Here is a 16201-nt window from a genome sequence, read left to right as displayed (position 1 = left end):
TGAGAACATACAGAAACCAACCAAACACATTTTTGTCCCGCGTACCCCTCTTCTACCCAAAACGTTAAAACTCTGCTCACTTGACGATAGACATATGTCCATTTATATCTGCGGAATTCTTAAAAACAATCTCATTACTTGTTTCTATCAATTACAAAAATCTATGTTACTCAAAAGTTAGCTAAAATGTAAAAAATTTAGCGTAAGTGGCTTTCAATATCGGTATATGTGACCGCGGCTGCATTTTGGCCTAAGATTACATTGTAGCAGCTCTTCAAATTTGTGTCCAGTAAATAAAAACCACTCGTTAAGTTAACAAATTGATCTCATGATTCAGGAACCATAAATGTGAGAAGAATTAAGTTACTTTTCCTGCTAAACAGTAAAACAGAAACAAAAGCATTGCTAGCGAAAAAAAGTATACAGGGGTAAGACATGCGCCATGTTCAAACTTCAAATTCTAGACCATGCAGCCATGACCCCTAAAACATCACAGGTTACTAATTCAACAACATTGAAGGTCAATACCCAACAAACTGAAGAAGGCTTGTCTCTAACCAGCAGCAAGACTTCAACAATGTCAACAAGATCAAATTCAAGCGGCTGTCTTTAGCTTAGAGGCAGAACAATCTGTGTAAATAGGATGAAGTATATGACCTTCCTTCAGTTCAACATGCACCCACTTGCGACCACTCAACTTGTGACGCTCAAATTTGACAGACCCCTCTTTCAAAGCATATAGGGTATGGTCCTTCCCAATCCCGACATAATTCCCAGGATGGAAACGAGTGCCTCGTTGTCTTACTATTATGTTTCCAGGTATCACCCTCTGCAAATCAAATAAACAACCAACTGTTGGTTATAAGGGCATCTCCAATAGAAGGTGTAAACCGTATAGTGTAAAGTTTACACTCCAAATATTAAAAAACTCTTTCCAATGGAGGTGGTATACCGTAGATAATAGAGTATTAATTGATAGAGGAGGTGGGGAATTCCCCATCTCGCTATCAGTTGATAAATAGCTCGGGCGACACTTTAACCAACGTCCGAACAAAAAATATTTCGGACGTCACTTTAAGTAACGTCTCTTTCTAATTCTAAAGTAATTTTTTAACTCGGCCCGAGTTTAAAATCTATTTTTTTTTACACTTCTCTATTGGGGAGCATAGAGTGTGGATATTTATAGTTTATACAATAGTATACAATTAGAGGTGTAAAATCCTAATGACAACTATGTGGAGCCTAGGTGGAGGTTTAATTTTACACCCCCCATTGGAGATGCCCTAAAGAAGTAACTACTGACAAGGGAAAGGACTTCTCTATACATAAGACAAAATTACCTCGCCTCCAAATTTTTTAACACCCAGAAATTTGGGATTTGAGTCTCGACCATTCTTTGTTGATCCAGCAGTCTTCTTTGTGGCCCAACGCCTAATCATCAAGCTTAGTCCTCCTTCCGCATCTACATTTCAATGAGAATCATTAAACAACCAACCCATGTTATTCGTAAAACTTAAGCATCCAACAAAACACAAAATTTACCACTAATAAAACCACTGTATACAGGAACATTAGTAACCAGCTCTCTAAGGTTGACTCGTCTACAAAGCGAAGCTGCAAGATTCATCATACTCTTTTTCTGAAAATTGTCCCAAACAAAACCACAGAATTATGAGAATATCATCACATATAAATCAACGGGGGGAAAAAAGCTTAAAAATGTCACTAGTATATTTTCTAGAACATAAACATTTAGACAAAGATGGCATTGAGAATTGAGACAAAGGTTGAACGCTCTGAAACAGCAACAATAGATGAATAAAAATGATAAATGACTTAAGTTTGCACAGTGAAAAACAAACAACACAATTGGTTAATGAGTAGTAACTTTCCCATATAATAACAATGAGGAATTTTGGTTTGGTGCTCCCAATTATTAAATAAATGGAAATAAAATTCTTCTGAGAGAACATGCCAATGTAACTTAATCGTGGACACCAAATTTAAGCACACTTATTGAAATCCTAGAGAATATAACGTCTACAAATTAACTCACCGGCTCTTTGACGATAGCGAAGACAGAAAGAAAAAGAGGTGCGAGATGCGACTGTTGTTTGTAGTTTTTAGCTTTTGTTGGTACTGGAACGACGAGACAAAATTATATTTACTTAAAGAGATGCATCCGTGCAACCCCATGTGTTTTTGGAGGCTGCATATTTGCATTTTAGAATGTAAGGGTGGGTCGTCACACGCTCCGGTTTCTAAGGCCTCATCCAATGGCTCCATATCCCCTTAAAAGTAGAGCTAAAATCAACATATTTTATTCACTATCATTAATTCCCTCTGCATATATACAAATGATTTTACTCTCTATCCTTATTTTACTTTCTATATGAGAGTAAAATATGTTAACTTTAGCTCTACTTTTAAGGAGATAGAGAGTTATTAGACTCAGCCTAGGAGGGCACTCTCCTGACCCAAAAACCGGTTCACAAAATAATTAGAGAGGCAGCTCCTTGTAACCGGGTGACTTGTTGTTGTATTGGTTTTTGGTGGCTGTTTTCATAGGTTCGCCGCCTTCTCTATTCTCTTTCAATACAGTCAGTTGACACCGGCATAAAAAAACATATGATTCTCCCTCCTAACAAACGAACTTAACCCAAAACCAAAAACCAAAAAAAAAATTACTGCAACTTATAAAAAATGTGTAAAGATTTGGCTTCGATCACATTAGTAGAACATCCGAATCTTCGAAAGCGTCGGGAATTGGTTTGCTTGAAGAATTTCAAGTCTTCTTCAAGGTATTTGAATCCGTTCTAAATTAGGTTTTTTTTTTTTTTTTTTTTTTTTTCTAGGGTTACTGTTTTTTCCTTTTTATTTTATTATTTTTTTGTTTAATTCTATTTATTGATGCATAGTTTTGTTCTTGATGGAGCCTTGCATAATTAACTGATATATTGTAAATATATGATATGAGGAATAGTTATTAAAGGTGAAACATTGGAAGGAAGAGTTTTCTATCAATGTTTTGTTGCTTTTGGTGGTTGATGTGTTATAACCTAATTTCGCAGGCTTAATTTGTTATTTTTTAAGGCAAGGAAGTTGTATATCATCATGCTACTTTATTCCTTCCTCTAGAAAAATTAGAAAATGCGTATTCTTAGATATCTAAAGTGATGCAAATTACGTGTTTTCAAATTGAACGGGTTTCAAATTGAATGGGTTTGCTAATAGCTTAATCCCCTTAATCTATACAGAGAATCACTTGGTAGACTAAAAACAATGAAAGGATGTGGTACACGACAAAGGTTTTTGTTCTCTCTAGATTATAACTTGTTTAGCCCTACCGGATTGCGGTTGTTTTCACTTTGGTGGTTGCACATAGTGAATGGGATTATTTAACCAGTCTATTAGGGGTTAGTAGTATCTGAGCATAAGTTGTTATTCCCCGACATCAACAACTCATCTATTAAACATGAGTTAGGGGAACAAGATTGTAGAGAAAAAGGATGATTTTTTGTTTTTTTCATATAGGGCGCACCATGCGCTCCCTTTTGCCTTGACAAGGCGAATTCGTCTTCATGCCTTAGTTGACTTCCGGCTCTTGGTAAGACCCTGCACTCCTTTTTGCCTTCACATGGAAGGCGGATCGGCCTCCACCAGATTTTCAAAGACGAATTTGACTTATTTCGGAAGTTTTCTGAAATAGTATAAATATAGGTTTTTTCTATAGAAATCTAATTTTTCCAAAACCAATAAAGAGAGAGATTATAAGTGAGCAATTCTTTGTGAGTTGAGTGTTCATTTTTTGTGAGTGAATTGAGAGACTTGTAATCTGTTACTCTGGACATCTAGTAAAGTTTGGAATTCGCAGTGTGGACGTAGGTAAATTGCCGAACCATGATATATCTCGTTTTATGGTTTGTTCTTCTTTTACATTAATTGTTTTACTTTAGATACTTGTTTATTTGATATTGAGAAGTGTTGGGAATACTTTGGAGGGTATTGAAGTCTTGTCTAGTGAGAATGATTGATCTATTTGTTGTGGGTAACGTTGTTTCCGCGACCGCCAAATCTTTTGAAATATTGTGGAAGTGACCACCGCCTTCATGTAAAGGCTTTTAAGCGAGGAGTCTTGTTGAAGAAGAGAAGTCGACCACAAGGCATGAGCACGACCTGCGCCCTTGTCAAGGCAAAAGGGAGCGCAGGGTGCGCCCTATATGAAAAAAACAAAAAATCATCATTTTTTTCTACAAAGATTTTAAGTTTAACAACATGACACTCAATTCAATTGCAACTGCTTTGTTGTTTTAGTTGTGAGATGTCATTGTATTCTTTTGGGTATTATAGTTGAATAGTTCTTAAAATTGGTAGAGAAAAAGAAAGTTTAGAATATTCTTTTGTTGATTTTTCAAGTGTTTCTCAATTGTTCTCCTAATATAGTTTTCTGTGTTAGGCAATAATTTCATCAACATGTTAGTTTAGAAGATAAATTTCTTTCCAGATAGAGTGTTATGAATCTCCGACAAATAAATATTGCAAATTAGGCTACTATGTCCAAAATTGAAAATGAAATAGTCATAGTGGTTTTACACCCCTTCAGGGATATGATACTAGATATTTTATTAGATAAATGACTTTTTCTAGCTCTTACTCCCTTTGAAAGTTACTATTGTATTTTTTTAGGAAGGATTGAGAATTTTATACTGGCCCTGACTAGGTGCATTGTGGGCGAGCAGGAGCCCACGATGTGCGGGACCAAAATACATTTAGTTTTATACTTTTATCGCCAAAAGCCTAATATTTTGAAGCTACCCAAAACAAAGTGAACAATTTTGGCCCAGACAATAGAAATCGAGGACCCATTATGGGACCCACTAGGCCACAATGTCATAAGAATAAATAAATGAGATAAGGCCCCTCCATAACTCGATCTATAGTTTTTTTTTTGGATAAAAATAAGTCCATAGTTTATAACATTTAGTATATCAATGACTACATTTTTTTTCCGCCATTGTCTCAACGACTAGAAGCAATAATAGCTTGAACGGCTCATTTAGCTTAATTAGCAATAAGGACACAGTGATCAATCATTCTTTTCTCATCAAGCAGACCACTATCTTTATTCATTTAAGCATATCAGGTTATATTATTCCAACTCGATCCTTATATAATGACTTCATTAAAAAAAAATGCTTCCTATAAAGTATCAATGTGGAAAAGAAAAGCGCAAAAAGATGAAAAGACTTGTAAAACTAACTAAATAACAGAAAGTATCACTTGATAAATTCATTCTTAAAGAACCACAAGGTTTAGAAAGAAATTTAGTGTTGATGGAAGAGGGCCACATTTGTCGTTTGCATAGGGCATTGAAATCTCAGGGACGGCCCTGGGAACATTTACGTACTTGGCCAGTTGGACAGACGTTTTAGTCTTACGTAACCATTTTTAGATTATCTAAAATACTAAAATAAAATTAATAAATTATTTAAGGTTTCTACCATTTTTCCAAAAGCAATTTACTAAAAGACAAGTCTACGAAAAAATCAAAATAAAAAATAAAAAACAAGAAGTTTATTGAGAATTTCTTATAGAGATGATCAACGGTTTAATAATACTTTTTTCATAATATTTTAATTTCTTAATTGATAGCTTACAAAAATTTTAAAAATGATCGGAAAGTTATGATAAGTACGTATTTGATATTAATACAGAGTTAACTGGTTAAAACATGGGATGAGACATACTCTAAAATAGTAGGATTTCAATCTTAGTCAATAACTTGCGAGGCGTTAAAATATGAGGACAACAAAACCATTATGCAACACTTTAAAATGGATAGTTGGTTTACATCGTCTCGATGAACAGTTGGAATTATAGAAAAACTATGAGTTAACGAAAATGAAATAAACAAAAAAAAAAACAATTTAAAACCATAAAATCAAATCAAATTATGAAATTTAGGAAAAGTACGTACCTCCAGTGCATGTAGTCACCGTTTTTTGTTTTTTTTATATATATAGGGGCTCCATATATTAATATTAATATATATATATATATATGAATTAAGTTTCTTTTGAGCTACAAAATTTCATATTCAGTCCGTTGAAGTATGTTCAAATTTTTTTTTTGTAGAGTGAATTTGACACAAATCTTTTTCTATTTTTAAATTCATGTCTTATACTTCACCGGTTACGCTGAAGTAAGAGATGAGTCAGGTGTGCCATCACGAGTTGAACAAGAGCAAATTAACATTTGTTGATATATCCTTACAATGTGCAAAAGATAGTTCAAAGTGTAGTTAACTATTGCAGTGAATATTCTCAATTATATTGTATAGCATGGTTCAATTACCTGGCTGGTAACTTTTGTATATTTACAATTTGCATAGGTGTTTTGTTTACATTTTTAGTGTCAACATTGGCTGTGTTGCTTCATTCAAAAGTAACAAACACAATGGAAGTTTTGCCAAAATTCGTTGCGACGACATGGCGTTCATGGGTGTGTAGAGATGGCACCAAAGATAAAAGACGACAACATAACACTAGTAGAAAAAAGGCTTTTTGTGACTGTTTTAAAATGTTATTTGTGACTGTTATATTTGAAACGGTCACAAATGGTAGAAAAGGGTTTTTGTGACTGTTTTAAAAAGTTTTTTGTGACGTGCGTTTTCGAAACGGTCACAAATGGTTTTTTTTTCTAAAGAAGGTGTATATGTGTGGAGAACTATTTGTGATTGTCATATCTAGAAGTGTGACAAATGGCTTTTTCTAGGTTGTGGAGTATAATTTGTGGTGGTCTTCAAAAATGGTTACATATTTCCGAACTTTATGTGACAGATCCTTAAGACCGAGTATTTTTTCGCCCCCAACTGCAAGAGCCTAAGTTACCAAAAAAAAAACTGCAAGAGCCCACTAATTAAAAGTAGTTAGAACTTAGAAACCCGGGCTCGGTTTCTCCATTCTTCCAACACCTCGAAACATTTCCAAGCACGCGTGCCTCTACCCAAAAAAACACTTTCGATCTCCCGACTCTCTCTCTCTCTTAGTGCGTGCCTCTACTGCCAAAAGCCGATCTCCCCACGACTCTCTCTCTCTCTTAACTTTGGCGTTAGGTTTCAATAACTGTGTCAAAGTCCTTAATCGATGTTCATTGGCTCTTCCTTCTCATCTCTCTCTTGATTTTGAACTAAAAAGTTTTCGTATTTTGAGTTCTATCGCGATTTTTCTTCGGGAATAGGAGGTTGGTTGAATCATCAATGCCTTTACTCCCGGCTAATCACCCGAACATATTCTGTTTCTTTTTGGCTCAAAAGCCAATCTTTCTAATGGATTAATGAAGGTCGGTAGTACTCCAAAACCCTAATCGTTCATAGCGGCAACCACAGATTCATTTGCTTGCATCAAGGTCAAAACCATAGTGAACGTTCTTGAAGAAACGAAGAGCATCATCCGGGCGTTAAGGTCACAATAAGTCTTGTATAGGATCTTGTAGATTTTTAGGATCGGGAGCCAACTACTCTTGTTCGTTGAAAATGAAGTTGAAAAGCGTCACGATCTTGGTACCGACCTACGCAAGAGGAGATTGCGGGTCCCGAGACAAGACGGCCCGTAACTATAGCGAAGCGACATCAAGATCGCCACCTTTGATTAAGGAGGAGGAGTCACTCTACTAGTTGCCACGGTGGGAGGTTGGTGGCTGTGTTTGATTTGAGAGCGTCAATCTTTGAGAAGCGAGGAAGCGGCAGTCATGCAAAAGTGATAATCAAGTTTCTCTTGGTTATGCGAGAAGCATGGTTACATTGGGGAGTTCGAGTATGTTGATGATCATAGATCAGGCAAAATTGTCATTGAACTGAATGGTAGGCTGAACAAGTGTGGAGTTATCAGCCCTCGTTTTGATGTTGGAGTCAAAGATATTGAGCCGTGGACTGCAGGTTGCTTCCATCAAGACAGTTTGGGTATATTGTGCTGACAACTTCTGCTGGGATCATGGATCATGAGGAAGCTAGGAGGAAGAACGTTGGTGGTAAAGTGCTTGGTTTCTTCTATTAGCTGTGGTTTTCTGAAGCTTGGTCATTTTGGGTGTTTAGATGTTAAAGCCTAAGTCTGCAGGTAAGTAGTATTATATTTTTACTTTGTTGGATTCTCATTTGTCATTCTGGTTTATCTTTGATAATCATTTGTCAAGCCATTAGATATACATTTTATTATAGTCCCTTAAAGACACCGATGGAGACATAAATATTAAGCGGGGATGCAACTCTGGTTTTATGTTATCCCATCTTTTCTTATGAACGTCCTTTTCTTTTGTAGGGACTCGAGTTTCAACAGACCGACCGGTGTTATTCCGAATCCCTTGATCCATTATTCAAATCTGCGATTCTTGTAATTAAATAGCATCTATATAGATTATAATTACGTTTTGAGTTTTTTTTCAAATAAAATTCCATTTATTACATACTTACAAAGTAATGGTCTTTGTTTACCCTTCATTTTTTTCTTTTCAATCAATCGCTAGACCGATGAAGTTTATGAATGTAGGTATCGACAAATAACACTTTAATCGGACAAATATCCCCATGGTTATCGAAAACCGGATACAACTTGTATGTATTTTTCGTAAAATGCATGTGGGTTATCCATCTAAAAATTCCTAAATTAACTTGGTGCTAATGTGTCTTGCGGTGACATATCTTATAACAATTTTAATGGGACATCTGAAGCAAAAGTCGGGGAACTAAATTGTTAGTTCTTTATATTCAATGCTCCATTCTTTTTAGAATACGTTGGGTTTCTTATGTAAATGACCTTCTTTACGTGGTATAATAGGAACGCAATTTCTAGTTTTCCCACCCAACCAACCAACTTGTAAGTGTCCCCGATCATCCAAATCGTATTTCCTATTCATAAAAGATGCCAAGAGAAATAAACAAGCAGAATTTTTTATTTTGCGAGTTGATTGGTGCTTGAAGAAGAACCTTCCCCGTCTGGAAAATCCAAGTGTAAGTTCACGAACTTGGTATTAGTCACACCGATACAATTTGGCTTATGATCTACCGGGGATCCCGGTAAAAATTTCTTTCTCTGAATAAATATTGTATCATTGTTGTTGCGGACTATAACTTGTTAGGTGAATCATGGAGGTTCGGGTTGTTCTTCGATGAAGAAGCGATATGAAGCGAGGACTTGAATGTGATGGAGTGCGGCATCATTCTTCTTTACCGACAAATGGGGTTGTAGTAGTACGGGGATTTTGTGGGCGAACCTTAGCTAAGCCGAAAGTACAAACAACTACAAGCAATTCAGTTGGAGACACAGTATTCAACTGCCCGCATTGCTCCATTCTCACTCAAGTACTATGGCGCTGCTACGGCGGAAGTTATAACGTGAAGCTTCATTTTGCTTTGAAATAATGTTCACACGGATCGAGAAATAACACTCTAGGGAGGCGAATATTTGACATATATATCCAAGTGAGTGGTCAATTTTATTACTAATTTCAACTTTAATTCAACTTCTACCTACATTCTTACTTTTCGATTCATCATAAGTCATGCAAATGAATAAAGCGTTAGGTAGTTCTCGTTGTTATTAATAGTATATTCCCATGACATTTTTATCAATTTGCTCCAACTTCTGTAGGGTGAGAGAATTTGGAAGGATTTTAATATAGTTGAAGAAGTCGGGGTGTTGGTAAGAGCATTATTAAGGAATACAATGCTAATGTTACCGGGAGTACTCTGGAAATTCACTTGTCTTGGGCAGGAAAAGGGACTATAAGCTGTTCCACGAAGAGGTATATATGGACCTCTTATATCGGCTATATCGGTGAAGCCAAGTAAGTTTCTCTGGTTTGCTCTGATACACTTGATTCTCTCGTCCTTCTTGATTGATCTCTTTGTGCTTATAATATGATATCCCTCTCCCTGTAGACTTTGATACTAGTACCGGGCTATCTGGCTGGGGTCTATTAGCGGGCATTGTAGATTTGTTGGTTTCTGAACTTTTTGCTTGAGAGAAGTAGAATTTACATTGAAGTTTAATATGGTATTTCATGTGTTTTAATGTTCTATTTTGATAGTTGAACATTGTTGATTTCCATTTTGGGGAAATGTACTCTTATTTCATTTGAATGTTTATTTAATGTTATTTTATTAGATTTCCCTTTCCCCACACTTTGTATGTGCAAAAAAAAAAAAATGAAGGTCGATGGTTTAATTACTATTATTATTATTGTTTACTTGAGATTTATTGTATTGAGTTTGTTATTTTGATGGATGGACAGCAATATTGTGGTTCGATTAGGTCCCAAGAATGGGTAGAGGAGATTTGCATTTGGAGGTAGAAGAAGCTTTGTTGTTAGAGCTTCATCCGCTTCGGTGATCGCCAATTAAGCCTCTTTGATTAGAGTCTCTATTGGGCGCTTTTTTTGATTAAGCCAATTGTGCCTCTTCGATTAGAGTCTCCCATTGGACAGTTTTATCTCAGATATTGAAAAGTCATCCCCATCTTGTTCCTGCTGGCTGTTAATCAACAAATTTGAACAAATTCTAAACCCATCGTGATGCCGAAAAGTTACACCCAAAGAAGAGCCCTCTCCCGCACGAGCCTCGTTTTGTACTGAGTTAGTTTTACTTTTAAATTTGCAATAGTTGAATTGATAGAGTAGTTGGGGGTTTACTTGAAAGTTGTTATATATTTATTGTGAAAACTTTAGGAGAATTGTTGAGGTTAAGGCAAATGAGAGGAAGAAGGCGTTAAAGAGATATTGTATGCATTAGTTGTGCGAGAAGTTTATGGATCTTTGATGTTTCGTTGATACCATCAATTGCCCCATCGTCTCATCTGTCGGGGTAAAGTAGATACTTGGCGAATGAAGAGGAGAAGCATGAAGAGCTTCATTCTCAAGAAACTTTCTGGCCAGCAAGAAGACTTCTACCTCGGATAGATGTCAAAGCTCTTAGTTTGTTCGGTGCCTCTAAGAATGTCTTTCGAACTATGATGAAGACTAATCACGAGTATTTGACGTGAATGTGACTTGGTCACAATTCTTTCCTAATCCATTCATTTGTATATTATTAAGTACTTATTTATTGATTACCTAAGTCTTATGTTTATTTTTGCTATTGGAATGTTCAATGGAGTTAGCATTTATGAATGCTATTTGAATTTTAATGGATTATATTTCAGGTGTATATTTGTTACAGGTCCAATTTAATGTGAAATGTCTGTTTTCAAATATATACAGTTTTTTTTTTTTTTTTTAAAAAATTTTAACATTTATCACGGTTTTGCTAGAACTGTCACAAAAGATACGTTTTTTTGTGACGGTTTTTGAGCAGTTGTTACCGTTTTTAATGGCTGAGAGAGGCTAGTCTGGAACAAATATTTGTGACGGTTTTGGGAAAAAAATAAATGACTCTCACTCCGTCACGGTTTTGGAAAAAAAAAAAACAGTGACAAAAGACTTTTTGTCACTGTTTTTAACAGTGATATAAGTCCCTTTTTCTTGTAGTGTAAGTTGTGCCTTCATAGCTAGTTGGAGCATTTCATATTCATGTTTTGTAATCAATGTTTTTTTTTTTCAATATCGGAAACTAAATCATTAGGAGGGTGTATATACATGTTAGAGATACATATTGCCACAACATGTGTGATGTATAAAGTTTGTAGACAAGCACGTTTAATGTATCATATTAGTCAAAATTGTTTCGACGGGATGAATTTTTCACAAGTACTTTTTGTTTTTGTTTTATTTCTTGAAATTGTGAAAAATACATTAATTAAAATATATGTATCTAAGACAAAATACTGTACCAAAATCATCAAATAATATATCAATAATTATTATTTAAATAAGAGACGAACAAAGAGATGATGTTTGTTAAAATTGTGGGTAGGAGAAAAAACCAATGAATCTAAATAAGAAAAAAAACAATAAACAATAAATAAAAAGAAAAATAATATTAAAAAAATCAATGCAAATCAAGAAATTCAAAACACAATCTGTGCATTACTTAATTATAAACATAATTAGCCTAAATAGAATACTATTAAGGGCTTTAAACTACAGTTTTGGGTGCTTATCAATAACCAAAATATTTTATTATGGAATGAAAAATGGGTTTAAATTATATCATCTAATCCAACTTTAATTTGTTGGTAAAAATTTAGATGTTAGATTTAAATAAAGTCTAGTTAGAACTATAGGGCTGGAAATGGTACGGGTTTCAACTCGAATCCGACCATATCTGAATCCATTTTACCGGATATAGTTCATATGTTTGTGACTAGAATTTGACCCGAACCATTTTAACAAGATTTATATTTTGATGTCGACAAATTAATTTATATCGTATATTTATATATGAAAATCATTAAAATAGTGTATTTTTTGTATTTTTTTAATGGATATGAATATCCGAAATCCGATCTGAATCCGGATGGATCCTAATATGGTAAAGAGTTTTGAGTGAGAATTTGACCCGAACCCGCTCCATTTCCAACCTTAGTTAGAACTGTACTGATTCAAACCCTAAACCTAGACATAAGTAAAATTGCTACTAATTAATTCTGAAATAAAAAAATATAACCCAAACGTTTTATTATAGATTAGAGAGCAGGTTTAAATTATATCGTCTAATCTAATTTTCATATGTTGGTAAAAATTTAGATGTTAGATTTAAAGTGTAGTTATAACTGTACTAGCTAATTCAAAACCCTAGACATAAGTACAATTGCTACCAATTTCGAAATAAAAAATTATAACCTAAATGTTTTATTATATATTGGAAAACGGATTTAAATTATATAATCTAATCCAATTTTAATTTGTTGGTAAAAATTTAAACCCGTTTTATTATAGACATAAGTACAATTGCTACCAATTCGAAAATAAAAAATTATAACATTAATGTTTTCTACTTGTTGGAGCTAATTTATCATCTAAAACAACTACAAATAAGTTAAAGTATGCTAATTATTAATCAAATTATTATCAAATAGATGATGAAATATTTAAATATTAGAATTTGACAACACAACAACAAGGTACCAAATGTTTTAAGCTTTTTCAGTATCTATTTGATGTATCTTTACTTGGTAATTAAATGGTAACCTGATGCTGTAATTTACAATGGTAACCTGTCATTGTAATTTACAATTATGTTTCGGCAACCCGTTACCGTGGTTTATGATATTTTATGGTAATGTGCTACTGCTCCTCAAAATAGTACATATATCGAGATTACACAAAATCCATTTTGAAATCTATGATGTGATTCAAACTATTGTAATCCATTTACTTTCAATTACATTAGACAATTTCAATTACATTAATCTCCAATTTCTTCATTTTCATGTTCAATTGGTTTTTCTAACATCATATAATCTACAATTTCTTTGAAATTGAGATATGGGTAGTTGTATTTAAGTCGCCTATTTGAGAGTTGGGGTATGATACATACTCCATTATTTGAGAGTTAGAATGTGGTGGTATTAAGAGTTGAAAAGTAGAGGAAAATTAAGTTACGTTGGATGTAGATAATTGAGAAGAAAGAGAGTGTATTTTGATAGTATATAGAGTTGCATAAAAAATATAAAAAATAGTTGTAACTTCTTATTGCCCTTAACTAACTAATTCTCATTATGCAACTCTATATACTATCAAAATACACTCTCTTTCTTATCAACTATCTGCATCCAACGTAACTCAATTTTCCACTTTTCAACTCAATTTTCCTCCACTTTTCAACTCTTAATACCTCCACATTCCAACTCTCAAATAATAGAGTATGTATCATTACCAACTCTCAAATAGGCGATTTAAATACAAATACCCATATCTCAATTTCAAAGAAATTGTAGATTATATGATGTTAGAAGAACCAATTGAACATGAAAATGAATAAATTGGAGATTAATGTAATTGAAATTGTCTAATGTAAATATATATATATATATATTATTTTTATTCTTCTCTTAGCACCTACAATAACAATGACTATCAAGGCAATTTAAGCGACAGCCAGGGCCACAACGAGAATCGCAGTAAGATTTGCAGTCATTACCAAATCTGCATGCTGGACCAGGTTGTAGAGTTGGATCGATCACTTTAGCATCATCTTCAAGTTGCATATTTGCTGCTGTTATAGAAGATGGTAATAGACTTGCACCAAGCAAAAAAACTATTACAAAACTCAACTTGAAAAAAACGTTCTCCATACTTTATTTTTCTAATTTCTTGAGTTGTTACAAATGATTTCATGGCAATTTGGGCATTATTTATAAGAAAAACCAAGGTTGGAGTTGTGCTAATATATACGTAATTCAATATTCACATCGAAAATATATATTGTTTTTACTCGTTGAATCAATACACATTTAAAATAGCAAGAAATAGCATATGTGAAGATTCTTTGAAAATCTTCTGACTTTAATGCTATTCCAAAATTGTTAGATAATATTCATAATAGATATAATTGTTAAAACACACAATCACTGAGGATAAGATAATCAATAGTCTTACGCCTCCAACACAATTGCGTTCATTTAAGGTCCCTGTGTTAATATTTTAATGCCATTTTACTTTTATTTTTCATTTTTACTCAAAACTTCAAATAATCATTTTTATATACACTTTTTTAATTAGGAATTGCTATCGAAGCCACATCTTTGCTATGGGCTTGAACCATTGGATGTATATATATATATATAGGGGAGGGATATGTTTACCATGGTTTTTTATACCGTGGTTTATATCACACCCCTTTACAAGATGAGTTAAAAGCTAATATTTTGTGGATATGATCTCCTAACTATGGATAGATTTTCCACAAAAAATTCGGCTCATTTGGAAATCTCTAACCTAATTAAAAATTGTTGACAAATTTAATTTTTTTTTAACGACCACGATTTTTTGATTTTGCAATCATCTTTTGACATTGTTAAACATCATCAAATGAACTAAAATTTTGTGGAGGTGATCGTCAAGGTTTGTTGGACATATCCACAAAAAATTAGGTTCTAGTTCATCTTGTGGATGAAGTTGTGGGCCATGGTATAAACCATGGTATGAAAACCATAGTATATTGATCCCTCCCTATATATATATATATATATATATATATATCATCGGTTAGGCTATAGTGCCACCCTTATAGTGCCACTCTTATCTCACACCCCTCCTGGTCCCTCATATCTCTTCTCAAGATCATCAAATCTAATTCACTTAAAAATCGCGAAATTTCAAAATTTCAAAAACAAAAAAACGAAAAAAGGAAAAAACACGAAATTGAGTTCTTCTTCTCCCAAAATTCATAACCCTAAATCAACAACAATAGCTATAATTCATAACCCAAAATTTTGAAACCCACGAATTGATTTTGAGTTTGATTCACATTTTGATTTCGAGTTTGATTCAAAAACTGATAAAGTATTCAAGACACCAAGGAGTTCATCGAAAACAAATTTGGAAAAGGAATTGTAAGTACATAATTTCACGATGGTTTTTAACTGGTTTGGCAAAAATTGGTTTTTCAGTTGTCCATAGATCATTGATAATATACAAAAGCATAAGCCAAAAATATTGGCAAAATCAATTTGTTTAAAAACATAAGCTTGTTTTGAGTAATTACCTTGAATATGATATGCTCAAATATTGTTTAAACATTACTTAATATTGTTTGAATATATGACATACACAAATATTGTCTATAATATTATTTTAACTAGCATTTTCGGTGAACTCTGTCAGAGTTTTAACTAGCATTTTCGGTGAACTCTGTCAGAGTTTTGAACTAGCATATTCGGTGAACTCTGTCAGAGTTTTTCTGTTTAAGTTATTTACACTGTTTATGTACATTAGGATTTTTGTTTATTTAAGTTATTTATATTTTTAATTTTTTCAATTTATAGAAATGGAGACAGAGACATCAATCAATATCGAAGAAGACGTAGTTGGGTCTTCGTCTACTAAATCCCATGTTCAAGGCACGCAAACATTAGCTGCTCCTTATATAAGAATGACTTTTACAAGTGTTGGCGAAGCAAAGACTTACTACAAAGAGTATGGTCAACAAGAGGGATTTGAGACTCGTGTTCGGACGACGATTAAGAAACAAAATAATGTGGATTTGGTTAGTGGTTGTTTACTGGTTTGGTCACATGAAGGGGTTTCTAACAAAAGATATCAAGTCCGA

The 16201-nt window shown here is 33.7% G+C and overlaps 1 protein-coding gene across 1 annotated transcript; it reads right to left on the bottom strand.

Moving 5' to 3' along the window:
• Positions 1-307: 307 nt before the first annotated feature.
• LOC147521739 (uncharacterized) lies at positions 308-2174 on the bottom strand. The gene is made up of 4 exons (XM_086585133.1): positions 2057-2174; positions 1543-1639; positions 1341-1462; positions 308-829 (listed from the first exon to the last, which is right to left on the bottom strand). The coding sequence occupies exons 2-4, from the start codon at positions 1628-1630 to the stop codon at positions 596-598; spliced, it is 444 nt and encodes a 147-aa protein (XP_086441259.1). The 5' UTR covers positions 1631-1639; positions 2057-2174; the 3' UTR covers positions 308-595.
• Positions 2175-16201: the final 14027 nt, after the last annotated feature.

The sequence above is a fragment of the Coptis chinensis genome, chromosome 1, assembly GCF_015680905.1.
Source record: "Coptis chinensis isolate HL-2020 chromosome 1, ASM1568090v1, whole genome shotgun sequence".
Taxonomy (NCBI): Eukaryota; Viridiplantae; Streptophyta; class Magnoliopsida; order Ranunculales; family Ranunculaceae; genus Coptis; species Coptis chinensis.
Note: the sequence above shows the minus strand (reverse complement) of the source record. Positions and strands in the feature narration are given on the sequence as shown.